General features: G+C 42.1%; 1 protein-coding gene across 24 annotated transcripts in view; it reads right to left on the reverse strand.

Moving 5' to 3' along the window:
• SHISA6 (shisa family member 6) overlaps positions 1–19,437 on the reverse strand; it is a 595,422-nt gene that overhangs the window by 137,916 nt on the left and 438,069 nt on the right. For 18 of the 24 annotated variants that reach the window (XM_056549465.1, XM_056549454.1, XM_056549464.1 and 15 more), the window contains one exon: positions 17,507–17,605. In XM_056549465.1, coding sequence (XP_056405440.1) covers positions 17,507–17,605 — 99 coding nt within the window. The remainder of the gene's footprint in view (positions 1–17,506; positions 17,606–19,437) is intronic. The other 6 variants (XM_056549466.1, XM_056549461.1, XM_056549477.1 and 3 more) reach the window with 1 other exon arrangement.

Raw genomic sequence — 19,437 nt, forward strand, 5'->3', positions numbered from 1 at the left:
GTATAATTACTATAATACTGCCCCTATATACATGAATATAACTACTATAATACTGCCTCCTATATACAAGAATATAACTACTATAATACTGCTCCTATATACAAGAATATAACTACTAGAATACTGCCCCTATATACAAAAATATAACTACTATAATACTGCTCATATATACAAGAATATAACTACTATAATACTGCCTCCTATATACAAGAATATAACTACTATAATACTGCCCCTATATACAAGAATATAACTACTATAATACTGCTCCTATATACAAGAATATAACTACTATAATACTGCTCCTATATACAAGAATATAACTACTATAATACTGCCTCCTATATACAAGAATATAACTACTATAATACTGCTCCTATATACAAGAATATAACTACTATAATACTGCTACTATATACAAGAATATAACTACTATAATACTGCTCCTATATACAAGAATATAACTACTATAATACTGCTCCTATATACAAGAATATAACTACTATAATACTGCTCCTATATACAAGAACATAACTACTATAATACTGCTCCTATACACAAGAGTATAATTACTATAATACTGCCCCTATATACAAGAATATAACTACTATAATACTGCTCCCATATACAAGAATATAACTACTATAATACTGCTCCCATATACAAGAATATAACTACTATAATACTGTCTCCTATATACAAGAATATAACTACTATAATACTGCTTCTATACACAAGAATATAACTACTATAATACTGCTCCTATATACAAGAATATAACTACTATAATACTGCCCCTATATACAAGAATATAACTACTATAATACTGCCTCCTATATACAAGAATATAACTACTATAATACTGCTCCCATATACAAGAATATAACTACTATAATACTGCTCCTATATACAAGAATATAACTACTATAATACTGCTCCTATATACAAGAATATAACTACTATAATACTGCTCCTATATACAAGAATATAACTACTATAATACTGCTCCTATATACAAGAATAGAACTACTATAATACTGCTCCTATATACAAGAATAGAACTACTATAATACTGCTCTTATATACAAGAATATAACAACTGTGTCACGATGCCGGCTGGCAGGTAGTGGATCCTCTGTGCCAGAGAGGGATTGGCGTGGACCGTGCTAGTGGATCGGTTCTAAGTCACTACTGGTTTTCACCAGAGCCCGCCGCAAAGCGGGATGGTCTTGCTGCGGCGGTAGTGACCAGGTCGTATCCACTAGCAACGGCTCAACCTCTCTGACTGCTGAAGATAGGCGCGGTACAAGGGAGTAGACAGAAGCAAGGTCGGACGTAGCAGAAGGTCAGGGCAGGCAGCAAGGATCGTAGTCGGGGGCAACGGCAGGAGGTCTGGAACACAGGCTAGGAACACACAAGGAAACGCTTTCACTGGCACAATGGCAACAAGATCCGGCGAGGGAGTGAAGGGGAAGTGAGGTATAAATAGGGAGTGCACAGGTGAACACACTAATTGGAACCACTGCGCCAATCAGCGGCGCAGTGGCCCTTTAAATCGCAGAGACCCGGCGCGCGCGCGCCCTAGGGAGCGGGGCCGCGCGCGCCGGGACAGGACAGACGGAGAGCGAGTCAGGTACGGGAGCCGGGATGCGCATCGCGAGCGGGCGCTACCCGCATCGCGAATCGCATCCCGGCTGGAGACGGTATCGCAGCGCACCGGGTCAGTGGAGCTGCCCGGAGCGCTGCGGTAGCGAGAGAGAAGCGAGCGCTCCGGGGAGGAGCGGGGACCCGGAGCGCTCGGCGTAACAAACTGTAATACTGCTCCTATATACAAGAACATAACTACTATAATATTGATTCCTATATACAAGAATATAACTACTATAATACTGCTCCTATACACAAGAGTATAATTACTATAATACTGCCCCTATATACATGAATATAACTACTATAATACTGCCTCCTATATACAAGAATATAACTACTATAATACTGCTCCTATATACAATAATATAACTACTAGAATACTGCCCCTATATACAAAAATATAACTACTATAATACTGCTCATATATACAAGAATATAACTACTATAATACTGCCTCCTATATACAAGAATATAACTACTATAATACTGCCCCTATATACAAGAATATAACTACTATAATACTGCCTCCTATATACAAGAATATAACTACTATAATACTGCTCCTATATACAAGAATATAACTACTATAATACTGCCTCCTATATACAAGAATATAACTACTATAATACTGCTCCTATATACAAGAATATAACTACTATAATACTGCTACTATATACAAGAATATAATTACTATAATACTGCTCCTATATACAAGAATATAACTACTATAATACTGCTCCTATATACAAGAATATAACTACTAAAATACTGCTTCTATATACAAGAATATAACTACTATTACTATAAAGAGCGTGCACAGAGTATATAGATGTGTGCCATATCATTCAGTGAAGATGACATTGAGAGGATATTAGCAGGAGCGGGAGCATGTGCTGACTTCCTACAGATTCCGGCTAGTGAAATCAAAAAGCGCGCCTTGGAGCGGGAGACCAGGAGATTGATGTCCTATGACCTCCACGCGGTTACCCTAGCGAATACCACAGAATAAAGAAGATCCCGAGGGGATTGAGGCTGAATCTCAGACCAACCCTCTTCTATGAAGACAGGGTCTACCGTGACAAGTTCGGACAATTATTAAATAAATGTTGTATGGACATTATTCTACTAACTATTGAGCGTCTAAAACAAGCAAGCAGTGAAATAAAATCTGAGATTGAGAGTATTGAGCAACAGTTACAGAAGTCAATAAATCAGATGAATTCACTAAAGGAGAATTTACAAAAGCAAATTGATAAATTCCAGAAGGATTTGGAAGAGAAGAAAAGGAGTAAATATTTACGTGACACTGAGGACTATCTGCAAAATCGTGTATATAGATGGCGAGATACCAACTACAACAGGGATTACAGATCACGTGTTGGGGGAGATCTTGGATCATCCAGTTCTGGCAGCGATTATTCCACCTAATTCACTGGATATTGTGGATCTCAAACTTCTTTTTTCCGGCAACGCACCAGACATTCAAGAGACAGCAGGGGAAACGGAGGCCGCCATCTTCGGAGATGCTGGAGGCAGCATCAAGAACGTCACAACTCTACCCCTGTGTGATGTTACGCCCTGCCCCCGCTATGCAAGTCTATGGGAGGGGGTGTGACGGACATAGACTTGCATAGCGGGGGCAGGGCGTGACGTCACACAAGTCGGAGTCGTGGTGTCACGATACTCCAGCCCCGTGGTCGTCACATGGCAGATTCTGAGCTGGCAGTGCGGTGTGCAGCTCCCCATACAGGTCAGAGCATACCAATCAGAGGTCTCTTTACTTGCAAAACAAAAAATGTTGTCTACCTAATTAAATTCAAGTGCGGTCTCCGTGCGAAACCAGCCAGCGTATAGGAAACCGCATCAATCGTCATAAATCCACCATCCATTGTGCAAATTTACTTTCACTTTCATACTCACCACCATTCAATATCTCAAGTAAAATTCCAGATAATAGAGGAAGTACATATGCCCCGTCGTTGGGGGGGGTTGGGGTATTGGGGGCGATCTCAAGAAAATCTTGAGAAAGCGTGAGGCTTATTGGATACACCGCTTGGATACATTAGAGCCTCGGAGCTTGAATAGGGATTATGAACTGACCAGTTTGATCTGAATTATAGTCGCATAGATAATATTCCGTATATATTGTGTACCTACCGTTACCTTTTGTTTTATTATCCCTCATCACACAGTCAGAACTATTTTACATTACCTGCAATGTCTAACTGTGCACTTCTCTCCTAAAATACTTAAAGGTTACCTTTCATCAAAAAACTTTTGATATATTATAGATTAATGTATGCAGAATAAGTTTCCAATAGCATGTCATTAAAAAATATGCTTCTTTCTATTTAATTTTCTGCATGCCTTTTATTTTTTTTAATTTTTTTTATAGATTTCAGACTCTTGCTGGAGCCCTAAATCTCAGACTGCAGCCGGGACACAGACAAGCTCAGCACTGCTCACTGCTAGGGAGCAGTGCTGAGCTTGTCTGTGGCCCGGCTGCAGTCGGAGATTTTGGACACCAGCATGAGTCTGAAATCTATAAAAAAAAAAAAAAAAGGCTTGCTGCCAGGACTGGTAGGGAGACCCCTAGTGGTCATTTTTTCAAAGTGGAAAATTAAATAGAAAAAAACATATTTTTTAATAACATGCTATTGGAAAGTTATTCTGCATACATTAATCTATAATATATCAAACGTTATTTTTGATGAGGGGTACTCCGGTGGAAAACTTTTTTGTTTTAAATCAACTGGTGCCAGAAAGTTAAACAGATTTTTTAATTACTTCTATTAAAAAATCTTAATTCATCCAGTACTTATTAGCTGCTGAATACTACAGAGGAAATTATTTTTTGGAACACAGTGCTCTCTGCTGACATCTCTGTCCATTTTAAGAACTGTCCAGGGTAGGAGAAAATCCCCATAGCAAACATATGCTGCTCTGGAAGTTCCTAAAATAGACAGAGATGTCAGCAGAGAGCACTGTGCTTATGATGTCAGCAGAGAGCTCTGTGTTCCAAAAAGAAAATAATTTCCTCTGTAGTATTCAGCAGCTAATAAGTACTGGAAGGATTAAGATTACTTGTTGGAGTAAGGGTGCATGCGCAGTATCGTCCAGGACTCGCCCGAGATGAGACAGAGTGTAAGACAACGTATGAATATTCATTAGCCAGTGGTGCTAAGGGCCGGGCGGCGGTTACGTCACAGTGCCAGTTGAAGGCAGTAACCCAGCCCGTGCTAGTTAGCAGCTAATTTGAATATACCGAAAACCAGCTATAACGGGCGAACGGCGCAGCGGATCCGGGCAAGGTAGGACCGAAAATGTTCAGCGTCTCCCGCACTATCCACAGGTACCCGTGGATAGTGCGGGACAAAACATATGACAGTTTTCCTTTAAGTAATACATTATTTACATGTTACTTTTAGTACTTTGTGCTGAGTTGTTCTTTTACTGAATTTGTACGTGTTACTATTGTATTTGGCCCGAGTTGTTTGCAAGCTTAGGAGTCCAATCTATAATACATGAAATAAGTGGAAATATTTGCCAGAGCTGCACATAGGAATACGTTTACACACCCGTATGTCTGCAGTATGTGAAATCACCGATCACAGGCTATCCAGGCATATTAGCTAACGCATTTTCCACACTGAGAAAATCCTCGGAGCAGATGTGTATTAAACATCCTTCGGGGTCCTTCTTACTTATTTTGGAGAGAAAGGAAAATTAATTGATTCCTACTGTGCGCACAAGAGGGATCTATAAGAGTTTGGCTTTATAAATATACAGAACACGTCTTTCTGACGGGCATAGGAAATATTTACATACATTATTCCAAATCAATTTACCTTGGCTGCTGAAAGTGAATAATGCCGGAACGGAAATTTCCACTTAAAGGAGAATAGTGGTTCTGGCTTGTTTTATAGGAGATGTAATTCTGTAGGGCATCGGTAATTTGGGATTATTATTCTAATTTGTATCACAATGGTTTACATGTGATATACTGACTGTGAGGCCCCCAGTCTTGGCCTGTGCCTACCATTCATGATAAGGTGTTGGCGTAAATCAGTGTGGCTCTCCAGCTGTTGCAAATCTACAATTGCCGCCATGCTCGGAGAGCCGACGGAAGCTTAGGACCTTATTATAGACACTCAACTTATAACAAAGCAGTCTAGGTATGGGCACAGGACCTCTTAAAGGGGTACTCCCCTGCCCCTGCATTCGGAACATTTTGTTCCGAACGCTTGGAGTGAGCAGCTGGGGTCGTGATGCCATGACCACGCCCCTCTTGATAACTCGTCATGCCCCCTTCCATAGACTTGCATTGAGGGGGCGTGGTGTGACGTCACGAGGGTGTGTAGCCATGACGTCACGACCCACGCTCTGAGCGAACACTGGCTGCTGCACATCCCCCATCATTTGGAAAGGGAATAAGATATCTAGTGGCGGAGTACCCCTTTAAAGCTTCACTAAAGGCAGATGTTGTGGAGAGAACAATAGGGAATGTTGGATTTAACTGCACAATCCTTTTGTTGCAATGGAGTCTGGCAGCGGCTTTCTCTCTTCTTCCCATTGAGAAAATGTATCATGTAAAGCAAGGAATGTTCTCCAGATCTCCACTGTTATCTTCCAGCTTCATCCCTGGAGAATAAAGGAGTTGAAGGGGTACTCCAGTGGAAAACTTTTTCTTTTTTTTTTTTTTTTATCAACTGGTGCCAGAAAGTTAAACAGATTTGTAAATTACTTCTATTAAAAAATCTTAATCCTTCCAGTACTTACCACAGAGAAAATTATTTTCTTTTTGGAACACTGCTCTCTGCTGACATCTCTGTCCGTTTTAGGAACTGTCCAGAGCAGCATATGCTTGCTATGGGGATTTTCTCCTGCTCTGGACAGTTCCTAAAATGGACAGAGATGTCAGAAGAGAGCACTGTGCTCATCATGTCAGCAGAGAGCTCTGTGTTTCAAAAAGAAAATAATTTCCTCTGTAGTATTCAGCAGCTAATAAGTACTGGAAGGATTTAGATTTTTTAATAGAAGTAATTTACAAATCTGTTTAACTTTCTGGCACCAGTTGATTTAAAAAAAAAAAAAAAAGTTTTCCACCGGAGTACCCCTTTAATATCTTCAGGTACTTATCTCCCTCAGTCTTTAGAGGTGACACATCACTCCTGGAGACTGAGGGAGATCAGTACTAAAAGATATTATAAAAGGAGATCTATTTCTATGCTATACATTCCCCTGTTCTACAGTCTTGTATTATTGTATGTAAACTGTGGTGTCATCAAGCACTGGTCACCATATGCTACGATAAAGACAAACAAGTCAGCGCACTGGTCTATGTGTAGTACTTCAGACATTGTGGAAGTATAGCATAGATTTGATCTTCAAGTACTTATCTCCCTCAGTGTCCAGGGGTGAAGCTTCAAACCTGGAGACTGAGGGAGATAAGTACCTGAGGATATTTCTATGTTATACATCTATGTGGTCAATGGTTGTGTATTATTGTATATGAACTGTTTTATTCCTCAAACACTGGCCACCATATGGTACATAAAGACAAACAAGTCTTAAATGGGTAGCAGTGTCTGGTCTATGTAGACTCCTTAAAGGGGTTGTGCGCTGCCCTGCAGTTCGGAGCTCCGCTCACAGCGTCCGGAAGTTCATTACTCCGAACGCTGTGTATGGGCTTCCGTGTTCGCAGCCGCCGGGCGTGACGTCGCCCCCTTCCCATAGACTTTCATTGAGGGGGCGGGCGAGACGTCAACGAGGGGGCGGGCAAGTCGTCATGAAGGGGCCGGGCGTGACATCACGCCCGGCGTCTGCGAACACGGAAGCCCGCACACAGCGTTCGGAGTAATGAACTTCCGGACGCTGTGAGCGGAGCTCCGAACTGCAGGGCAGCGCACAACCCCTTTAATAGACTGTATCAAGAACTCAGTTTCAGCTAACAAGTCAAATTGTGATTGTAGTATGCCTGTGTGAAGAAATGACAAGTCTACTGTCAAATCCGAGCCCTTTCCCTATGGACTTTATACAAGACCATAATACAGTGACCCCCTGGACCTACGATCATTTCAGCATACGATCACTCTCAGAGGCCATTGCATGTTGAAGGCAGCATCAACATATGATGTTTTTGTATGTCGGGGCCATCGCATAAACGGCTATCCAGCAGCGGAGACTGCTTCAGCTGCCACCGGATAGCAGTTTACGGTGCCCCGTGTGGTCCGCTGACGATCACTTACCTGTCCTCGGGGCTCCGGCGCGTCCTCTTCGGGATCCCCTGCATCGTTGGCACTCACTATCGTCGTCATCACGATGCTGCGCACGCCGTCCCGTCATCCAATAGGATCGGCGTGCGTAGCGACATGATGGCGGCGACGGAGAGCAAAGATGCCGGGGAAGCAGAAGCCTTGCCGGAGCATCGGGGACACCCCGGGGACATCGATGGAAGGCGACATCCAGGGCAGCAGTGATGAGTGGTGACGGTCCGGAGCGGCGGGGACAGGTGAGTACAACTTCCTATGCCAATGGTTTTCAACCTGCGGACCTCCAGATGTTGCAAAACTACAACTCCCAGCATGTTGGGTGTTGTAGTTTTGCAACATCTGGAGGGCCGCAGGTTGTAGACCACTGTCCTATACTTTACATTGCACAGATCCCTCAACATACGATGGTTTCAACAAACGATGGTCCTTTTGGAACGGATTACCATCGTATGTTGAGGGACCACTGTATTATTCAAAGGTACAAATGAGGAGACCGGACTGTGACAATCATATATTTTTTTGTCTTTAAGAAGCCGGGCGTTGTAGCCATGAATAGAAATATCATGTCTGGTGTGTAAGTATTGTGAATATCATGAATGTGTAAGGAAGAAATCTGCAGAGTATACTGCCCACGAGCACTACTGACTATTTTTAGACATCAACCATTTCTTATAGGTGCAGATTCTGCAGAATATTTTCCTGCAAATCTGTCATGATGAAGGTAATTTTGTTAATATTTATGAAGTGACAGATCTGTGAGGATACATTAAAAGTTCTCCACAAAAGCCCAGCATAAACAATATGGAAACTGTCAGCAGGAATCCGGCAGGGCGCCGAGGGTTTCTACGCCGCTTACAGGCATAACAAAAATGGCACATGTTTTATTCAACCCGACCGTAATGAAAATGATTCAATACTTTAATCAGTTATAATTAGACATCTCTTTGGCAAATCTATGTATATTATGAACCCCCTACCACCTCTGATGTGACTTTCCGAAAGAAGATGTTCTGTCATCATTTCATTAAAGGTGTTTTACAAACCCTCATGGTATAAGGATCTGAGGCGCCTGCATTGAACGACAGGGTACAATGTGGGTGCACAGAGGGGTCTCTGGCATTTAATGAATTGTCTTCTTTGAGCTAACCCTTTGTCTCCCTCCCCATTTCCAGTTCTTGAGGCCATCTAATATTATCACTCATTTTCCTTCAGCCTTAGAGAACTTAAAGGGTTAGTTGGAGGATCTTTTTAATTTATAAATGAGGCCAAGATGGGCTAAAAGCAATCACCTCCTACTTCTGAAGGAAAGACCGACTGTCCAATGTGTCGAACACATGAGTTTGGGGGACCGAAGGGTTGGGCACATTAAATTTTTAAGAGCCCTGGCAGTATCTTACCCCTACTCTCTCCATTGAGAACTCCGGAATGTTCACCAAGCCGTGTTCAAGCGTTTGTGGGGAAGGAGAGAACATTTTGATCACCTCAAGACATTGTTCCCTACCCAAGACAGAAGATCCATAACACAACCTAGTTGGGTACCTAGTCCTAGTGGTTAAAGGGAACCTTGAAGACATTCCATCTGTAAGACTCACAGCAGACGGCAGGTACCCAGGGAGCCGGAGATCCGTAGTTTCACGGTGGTCTGGAGCGGGTGATGTAGTAGATCCACTGGACCTGTGTGGCAGATGATGCGGGACGTGCCAGGGAGCGGAGTCTAAGGTGCCGCTGGTTTTCACCAGAGACAGCACAAGGCGGGTTGGGCTTGCTGCAGAAGGCGACACCCCGGTCGCTACCCCTGGCACGACTCGACCACACAGGCGGCTGAGGTGAAGCGTGGTACCCAAGGAAAAGGCAAGACGTGGTCGGGCAGGCTAGAGGTCAGGCCAGGCGGCACAAGAGCGTAGTCAGTAGGATGGCAGAAGGTCAATAGGATGGCGGCTAGAATCACGATCGGGTCACGGAATACAGAGGTCTGGTACACGGCAAGGGAATAAGTAGAAGTGCTTTCTCTAAGGTGCAAGGCAAACAAAGATCCGGCAGGGGTGCTAGGGAGGAGCAAAAACTTATAAAAGGTGTACAGGTGTGAACACTAATTACGGGCGCACTGGCCCCTATAATTTCAAAGCTCTGGCGCGCGCTAGGAGGCGGGGGCGCGAGCGCCAGAGCTGAGGGACAGAGGCCGGGGATGGAGGTGAGTGACTGGCTGGGACTCCCAGCCCCACCGGGAGACGACAGTCGGAGGGAGATGCGCTAACGGTCGGTATGTCCGGCCGGGGCGCTGCTCTTAACACCATCTATAAAGACTCCACAGATACTGAATAATGTAGAGAAACCTTTAGTGTCCACCAAACTGAGTAACCAAACAATGGAGAAAACCCATAATTATTGGGTATCAAACAGTGCATGGAAGGAGCCTTCTTTGAATCGTTGTTGTCTGTAAGTCAATAGACAAAGTTGTCTGGCCTGTTAATAGTCAATGTAAGGTCAGCACCTTGTTCGATTCTATTTCCCCCCCCCCCCCCTCATGACTATGGAAGGTTAATGCAATATTAAAATGTTCCTGAAAAGCAGACAACTCTTCTTTGAAGCGCCCGGAGCTCACAGGGAGGAGGCTACGTCTCTGCTACACCCGTCAGCTCAACGAATATAAGCATTATTTTTTCATTTTAAATTCCGGTTTTCTGTCTCTTTGATAAGTCATGTTTTTTTTAACCTCATGTTTTTGATTTTTATTCTTCTCTCTTCAGAGAATGTCATCTTATTCTTCGATTTAAGCCCGGAATATTAACGCTCTGATCTCGGAATAATATCTGTGTTGACAAACCAGTCTTGCATTTCAAATCTCAAGTTATTGGGTGGGAAGATGGAAATATTATATTCCACATCAATGCATATGCAGGTGCATCTGCCAAATACATTTTACTATAAAGAAAGCCAAAGCTTATTGCTTCTCCAATATCCATCCACTAAAGGGGATTTAAAGGGCAAGTGCACGACCCTTACCAATGGATCTAGTTTTGATCGGTATTCATAAGCATATTAACATATATTTTATAGTTGTCTTAATCTTACATAAATTCTGAATCAAAGAAAACCACAGCATTGTATCCAATAAAGTAGTAGTAGAGTAGTAAAGTTCCACATTATAAGTAAAATATCTAAAGACACGGACAGGTAGGTTAGTAGGATTTGTATTCACAAAACGAAGAGAACTACCACAATGCCGACATTTCGGCCCTGTCGCACCTTCTTCACGGCGGATCTAGAATGTGGCTGTAGATGGAGAGGACCATAAGGAACCTCCTGTCTTGCCGGCATCTTATCTAATCTTTAGTGGGTACGTGTTAAGGTAGTAGTTGGTGGTTTATATAGATATGTTTGGCACTAGAGTTGGGTGTAAGGGATTAGAAGATAGTAGTTTGGTGTTAGGGTTACGGGTTAGAACATGGGAGTTAGCATTGGGGTTAGGTAATGGGGATAAGGGTTAAGGTCTCCATACACCTTGAATAACTTTCACTTAGTGTTAAGTTGATAGCTATATCTCTCAGGCAAGTAAAGTAAGCTGCATACAGATACAGTAGTTATGTCCGACTCTTCTCTAATGTGGAAGATAGCAGTAAAGGTCCAGACGTTAAAAGGGGTACTCCGCTGCTCAGTGTTTGGAACAAATTGTCCCGAAAGCTGGAGCCAGCATCGGGAGCTCATTACATCATAGCCCCACCCCTCATGACATCACACCCCGCCCCCTCAATGCAAGTCTATGGGACCCCCTCCCATAGACTTGTATTGAGGGGGTCGAGCATGATGTCATGAGGGGGAGGGGCGATGATGTCACGAGCTCCCGCCTCCGGCATCAGCGTTCGGAACAGTTTGTTCCAAACGCTGGGCAGTGGAGTACCCCTTTAAGAAGTATGTGGCTTAGAGAGTGCTTTGAATTTTCATACTTCTCTAAATGCTCCTATTATAAGGAATTCTGTCCCAATAAGCGTTTAATGGTAAACGTCAATGCTTATGGCAGTGGTGCCCAACCAGTGGCTCAGGAGCAGGGCCGGCCCAAGACATTGTGCTGCCTGGGTCCAAGAGTGAAATTTTTAGAGCTCACTATGCGGTAAATCTGACATGCTTTCTTTATTCTACGGGTCAGAATGATTCCAAGGATACCAAACTTGTTTTAAGGTTAAAAAAAAATTAATATGAAAACTTGAAAAGGAAAAAAAATGTTTGTTCAATGCCCTGTTCTGACCCCTATAACTTTTCTATTTTTCTTCCTACAGAGCGTATCTATGATTCTTTTTATTCCATTTTTTGCTGGGTCGTGATGTTATCAAAAGTCATCAATTTTGGCAACTGGAATTTTTTGCGTTTATGCTGTTCACCGTGCATGATGAGGAACACCATAATTTAATAGTTCAGACAATTACACACGTGGTGAAACCAAATATGTTTATTTATTTTACAGTGTTTTATTTGAAAAATGGGTAAAAGGTGGTGATTTAAACTTTTGGGGGGGGGGGGGGGGGGGGCATTTTTTTCATATATATTTTTAAAAACATATTTTTTGACCTCCCCAGAGGCCTATAATAAGCCATCAGTAGACAGCTTACATAGATCAATGTAATGCTATTGCATTACAATGATCTATGTTTTGGGCGCTCGATTACTAAGGGGTACTCTGCCAAAAAACATCTTATCCCCTATCCAAAGGATCTCCGGTGCGGCACCCCAGTCATCCGTGCACAAAGAGAACTCCGCTTCATTCTGGGTGACTGGCAACGACAGCCACCACGCCCCCCTTTATTCATGTCTATGGGAGGAGGGTTGATGGCTAAGTACTAGCCGTCACGCCCCCTGCCATAGACTTGAATGGGGGGGGGGGAGGGTGTGACATCACAAACAAGGAAGCTCCAAGCTTCCGTGTTCTGGACGCCGCTGCTGCTGCTGACCTGGAAATCCTTTGGATAGGGGATAAGATGTTTTCTGGCGGAGTACCCATTTAAAGTGTACCTGTCATTCATTTTATATAATATAGATAATACCATTATATGTATATTTGTTATGTACATTAATTAAAAGGCTGTCCCTGCAGCTATTGTCTGTTTGTCTCTGTGAGAAGACCAAATACAGGAAGTGATGGCAGGACAAGCAGGGCTTTTTGCAGGCTCCCAAATTGTTAATCAGCCTGCTGTGTGAGCCGGGGGTGTGTCATAGAGCCTCACTGCACAGAGCCCTGCTTGTCCGCCCACACTTTGTCTCATCACAGAGACACAGAGGCAATAGCTGCAGGGACAAAAATATACAAATTTTTTTAACTAGTGTATATTACAAATAATCATATAATGTTATTTTCTACATTATATAAAAAGTTTTTGGCAATGACAGGTACAATTTAAGCAATCACCAGTCCACGCAGCACCGGGAAGTACAGGTAAGTCCCCGTTGTTCCCCAGCAACCCATCTGCAGCCCGCAATAACATCGCAGATCTGCAGATGGGTCCCCTAGACCACTGGGATGACTGGAATTTAATGTACAAATGCCATGATCGCTATTGATCACAGCATTTAACCATTTAAATGAAGGACATCGGAGCCAGTTCCAATGCCCGTCATTACTGGCAGATGTCAGCTGCTGATAGCAGTGGGGTTCTGCCAGTTATGCCATGGACCTGACCTGCAGGCCTGTGCCATATTCCCCTCACCCAACCCAAGAAGAATTTTAACCCCTTCCTGACCCATGATGTACCGTAACATCAGGGGGTCAGGAAGGGGTTAAAAATCTTCTCGGGGCGGCAATTTGCCACCCCTGTGAAGATGCTGCCTGGGTCCAATGGACCCCGCAGGACCCATTGAAGGGCCGGCCCTGCTCAAGAGCCAAATGTGGCTTACAACCTCCACCTTTGTGGCTCTGGAGGAGCCCTCAGCTATGGCCAAATTCCCGGTGTACAACAATACAACATTAACCCTAACAACATTGCAGGCATGCATTGACTTCTGATCAGTGTCAATGTGGAATACCAGTGTGTCAATACAAATGTTATGATTTTTTATTTCTTCAAGTTTAATGTATCTTGCTTTTATTTTGACCACCATCCAAAGGTTGATGATCTCTACATCATGGTCTACAAGCAGTTTAGATCACTTACAAAAGGAAAATCTATGGTAGCGCTGGCAGTATCAGAAGTTGTGACTGGTTCCTATAGGTGGAAGCACTGCTATCGTCATGTTCACACGTCCAAATTCTGGACTGTTAGTTCTCCAAAACAGACATTGGAACAGGATGGGACCTGGATTCTGATCTATAGGATCCAACATGTCAACATTTTAGCTTTTATAGAAAGAAGCATGTGGAAACAGAGAGGCTGGTGGAAAATGTTGGCTGGTGGACAATGGCTTGGCCACTAGTGGTGCAGCCATTACTCCCATCAATTTTTCTGCTCCAGGTGACCTTTTTCATGATTTCAGACTATAGTTTGGATCCTCCCACTGTAAACACCCAGTACATTTGTGGGGAAAAAAAAAAAAGGTAAAATCAATTCAGGAGCTACTTTGTAACAAACAATAGAGGATACAACTGAGAACTCCCCACCAGGAAAAGAAGGCAAATATACATGTGTGTGGCAATGCCTTGTTAGAAAGTTCTCTCGATCAAATCACAGTATGTTCCTCTTCAAAGATCCACATCAATAATCTGTAACCTGCTATGAAACCTCAAAGCAAACATTCAGTCTCCCTACAGCACTCCTAGAGGAGAAATGAGGCATTACATCTTGGCCAGTGATATCTATGGGCTATTCGTGTAATGTATAGGTCTTCCAGATCAAGGGATGTTTTTTAAAGTCACACTTTGCTCTAGATAATAGGTAAGTGTCTTGGATTGGGAGGACACCTCTATATTAATACATCTTTGGGGCAATCCGATAGTGAGCAAATTACAGTATGTCCCGCTGTAGGATCTACATCAATCGACTTCCGTAAAACCTTAAAACAAATGTTCACTCTCGCTTCAGCACTCCTAAAGAAGTTATTGCACTTGTTTTATTAATTGAATGGGCCATCCATGTAACATACAGCTCCCCCAAATCAGGAGATATTCTTGGAAGCCATTCTATTCTCTGGCAAATAAGTATACTGAATTGGGACACACCCCTTTATTAATATATTTTTGGGACAACTTCTCTGCTAGGATCCACATCGACTGTAATCTGCTGGAAAACCTTATAAGAAGTGTTCAATCTTACTGCAGCACTCATAGAGGAGAAATAAGGCATTAAATTTTTTCTCTGTTAAGTATCCTGCATTTGGGGATAACCCTACATTAAGTACCTAAGCTAAGTATCCTACCAGGAAAAGTGAAAATGGGGTTTCTAATTTAGATAACCCCTTCAAGCAATAAGTGACATTGGGGTAATTTTGAGGACTTTGGGAACATTGAATTTGACAAGCATCAGTCCCGCTTGGTTATATGGTCTTGAAATGTCACTTAGTGGGAACTATTGCACTTTCACACATGAGACCCGTTTTAAAAGAACCTTGAAATATCAACAATTTGACATTTCATGAGAAGAAACCTGACGGGTCAGATATAATAATCCCGAATTAAATCTGAATTTATATATATTTTTGGGCTTTACCTAGTCAGATATAATATGAAACTTGCTCGGATAGTGTAGGCAATTACTGACAACGGCTTTCTACAGTACGGTTAATGAAGGGAATCACAAACTATTCTTAATACTAGGGCTCTGCCAATAATGGGTAATTATGTCATTAAATGCGCAATTGAAATAATAACGGATTGAGTGGGATCAAAAAATATACTGAGATCGGTCAAATTATACCGCACAGAAACGTTAAGAGGTACTGCACACAGAACACTGAATACTGATGAGAGAAAACACAATAAAGACGACGGGATGATTGACGGAATACAGAAAGGGAGGAGCTTGCATTATCGTTGAGAACACACATTTTGGGATGGGGTCGGACACCCATGAAGACCACTATTACAAGACACCTCGGTAACAACTAAGCTGCATGTATCGCTTCAGGCTTCAGTGTTAACATTGAGATTTTACAACCTACGATTCTACATATCTTTAAACATTAGAGCTGGCCAGAGACAATTTTGGAACATTTTGACAACATTTTATATGAGGGTCAGACAACTATTGGGTTATATTTTACATGACTGATCATTCCTAGAGACAATGTCAACTTAGTTTAGTCCGGCTCACGCTATCATAGTTGACAACTTCCAGGGGACTCACTCGTGTAGAGTGTTATAGGGCCAACCCAAAGGACCGTCTGTCAAGTTTTTGAGGGTGTTAGGTGATCAATTGGTCATCCATTGGCTCACGGACCTTTCTCATATCACTAAGACCAGCGTATATGTGGTTAATAAGGTAAAATGGTCCATACATTACACAAGAAAACCAATTTTACAATATAAGTAATTCAGGTCTACGTGAGACCTCAAAAACCATTACAAATTTTAAGAAGTCTTGCCTTGTTGAAGGGATCTCATACATTCAAGAGATACGGTACTTCCATTGATCCCAGTATGGGCAGCTCTTTTGAAATTCAGACAATACTCAGTTTATCAATGGTTCTACACAAATGAGTGGGCTTGACTCTCATTAATACTGTTACAGTCCTCTCAAAGTCCTACGGAGGTATGTCAGTCCATTACTGTGTAATATAGCTCTTCCACTACACTGTATAGAAGGGTAACTTAGGTGACTCTTGTTTATTACTGTAAAAATGGTAATCCTAAAGAGTCAATACTTTTGTGTATGCACCGTAATTATGATTAAGGGGGTAACACATTCTTAAAGGGGTACTCCCACCCTAGACATCTTATCCCCTATCCAAAGGATAGGGGATAAGATGTCTGATCTCGGGGTCCCGCCGCTGGGGATCCCCGCAGTATCGCATGCGGCACCCACCTGTTTTTTGTAAGTGCTGGAGGGTCTGAGTCGCGACTACGGGAATGGAAGTCCGTGACGCTGGAGGGTCTGAGTCGCGATTACGGGAACGGAAGTCCGTGACGTCAGGACTCCACCCCGTGTGACATCACGCCCCCGTCCCCTCAATGCAAGTCTATGGGAGGGGGTGTCCCATAGACTTACATTGAGGGGACGGGCGTGACGTCACACGGGGCGGAGTCCTGATGTCACGGACTTCCGTTCCCGTAGTCGCGACTCAGACCCTCCAGCGCTTACACACAAAAAACAGGTGGATGCCGCATGCGATACTGCGGGGATCCCCAGCGGCAGGACCCCCGAGATCAGACATCTTATCCCCTATCCTTTGGATAGAGGATAAGATGTCTAGGGTGGGAGTACCCCTTTAAGAGTCTAAAGGTGCCCAGCCATTCAGGCATGTTGTTATTAATAGATTCCTCTTTTATAGGTGTGACCCTATGATGGAAAAGGACAGGAACAATGGGGGAACTCTACTACCTAAATCGATGGTCAAGTATAATCAATGCAACACTTGCAAGTGATGGAACGGTGGTGGGCGCTAGAAGTATGAGTACAAGTCACTGCAAAATGTATGAAATTAGAGAGAAAAGTTTTGTACTGTACCCTTAAGGTGTCCTCTTCCCAGGGTGACAAATCCTGAAGAAATAAAATTGTGAAGGTCCGGTCCTCCGCTTCGATATATATCCTTCCCATAGTGTCCTGCTGAGAGAAAGGAACCAGTTACACCACCATAGGTGAACACACCTTCAGAATGACAAGACTGGGGCCCATTGGTACTGCACATTATTTATCTATAAGCGGTGCTGCAGTGCTATGATTGGCTTGTAATTCTGTCCTTGATTTGTATACTATTCTAGGGCAGGATTCTGTAGTCTGCTCTATACAGTGAATGTGATGCTTGACCTCATTTATATGGATATGAATGGTTTATACCATTGTATTCAATATGGAAAGTGTGCAGGGTCTTCTAAATGATTCAACATTTAATGGTGGTCCATGAGGCTGGTGAGTTTCAAAGAGGAGGAGTCTGGTCTCTACTTAGCCAATCAAAACACAGAATTCGTTATTTATCTTGTGGTTGACTAAAAGGCTCAAAATTTTATATGTGCTGCCTTTTATACAAAGGGCTGGCCTTTATACACCCTGCAGTACCGCCATTGGCCATTGGGGGATAAAATAATAAATTTTGTTAATCCATGATTTGTGAACTATTCTAGACCAGGATTCATACCATTGAGGTACACTTGTGTGTTATAGGGGCTTCAGTGACTGATCCACATGTGTATAATATTCACTTAGACAATAACATACAAACAATAAACTATAACATACAAGGTAATACTTATAGCATGCCATACATTCACCGCATTGTTTTATATAATCGTAGGACAGTACATAAGCATAGATAACAGAGCACATAGATCCGCATTGTACAGTACATACATAATAAAGACAAATATATATCACTGAGATACTGTAAAATACCCAACACGACAATTCAGAACTGCGTTAGTCATACAGAGACTGGAATACACAAAACTCATCCCCGTCCTGCCGGCTGCATGGTAAACAGAGATTAGCACACCCTGAAAATAGGTCAGTGAGTCACGGGTCTCAGAGCAGGCTGAGTGGCGCCCTCTGTAGGTTTAAGATGTTATAAAGCCCTAGATAGAAGGACAGGAGGGTATAGAAGAGTATGATAGAATAGATAGATATGAGATAGACATGAGATAGATAGATAGATATGAGAGATAGATAGATATGAGATAGATATGAGATAGATAGATAGATAGATAGATATGAGATAGATAGATATGAGATAGATATGAGATAGATATGAGATAGATAGATAGATAGATAGATATGAGAGATAGATAGATATGAGATAGATAGATAGATAGATAGATATGAGATAGATAGATATGAGATAGATAGATATGAGATAGATAGATATGAGATAGATATGAGATAGATAGATATGAGATAGATATGAGATAGATAGATAGATAGATATGAGATAGATAGATATGAGATAGATATGAGATAGATAGATAGATATGAGACAGATAGATATGAGATAGATAGATAGATAGATATAGATAGATATGAGATAGATGGATATGAGATAGATAGATAGATAGATATAGATAGATATGAGATAGATATGAGAGAGAGATATGAGATAGATATGAGATAGATAAATATGAGATAGATAGATATGAGATAGATAGATATGAGATAGATAGATATGAGATAGATAGGTTTGAGATAGATATGAGATAGATAGATAGATAGATAGATATGAGATAGATATGAGATAGACAGATAGATATTAGATAGATAGATATGAGATAGAGAGATATGAGATAGATATGAGATAGATAGATATGAGATAGATAGATAGATAGATATGAGATAGATAGATATGAGATAGATAGATATGAGATAGATATGAGATAGATAGATATGAGATAGATAAAAGATAGATATGAGATAGATAGATATGAGATAGATGGGTTTGAGATAGATATGAG

The sequence above is a fragment of the Hyla sarda genome, chromosome 13 (genome assembly GCF_029499605.1).
Source record: "Hyla sarda isolate aHylSar1 chromosome 13, aHylSar1.hap1, whole genome shotgun sequence".
NCBI classification, from domain to species: Eukaryota; Metazoa; Chordata; class Amphibia; order Anura; family Hylidae; genus Hyla; species Hyla sarda.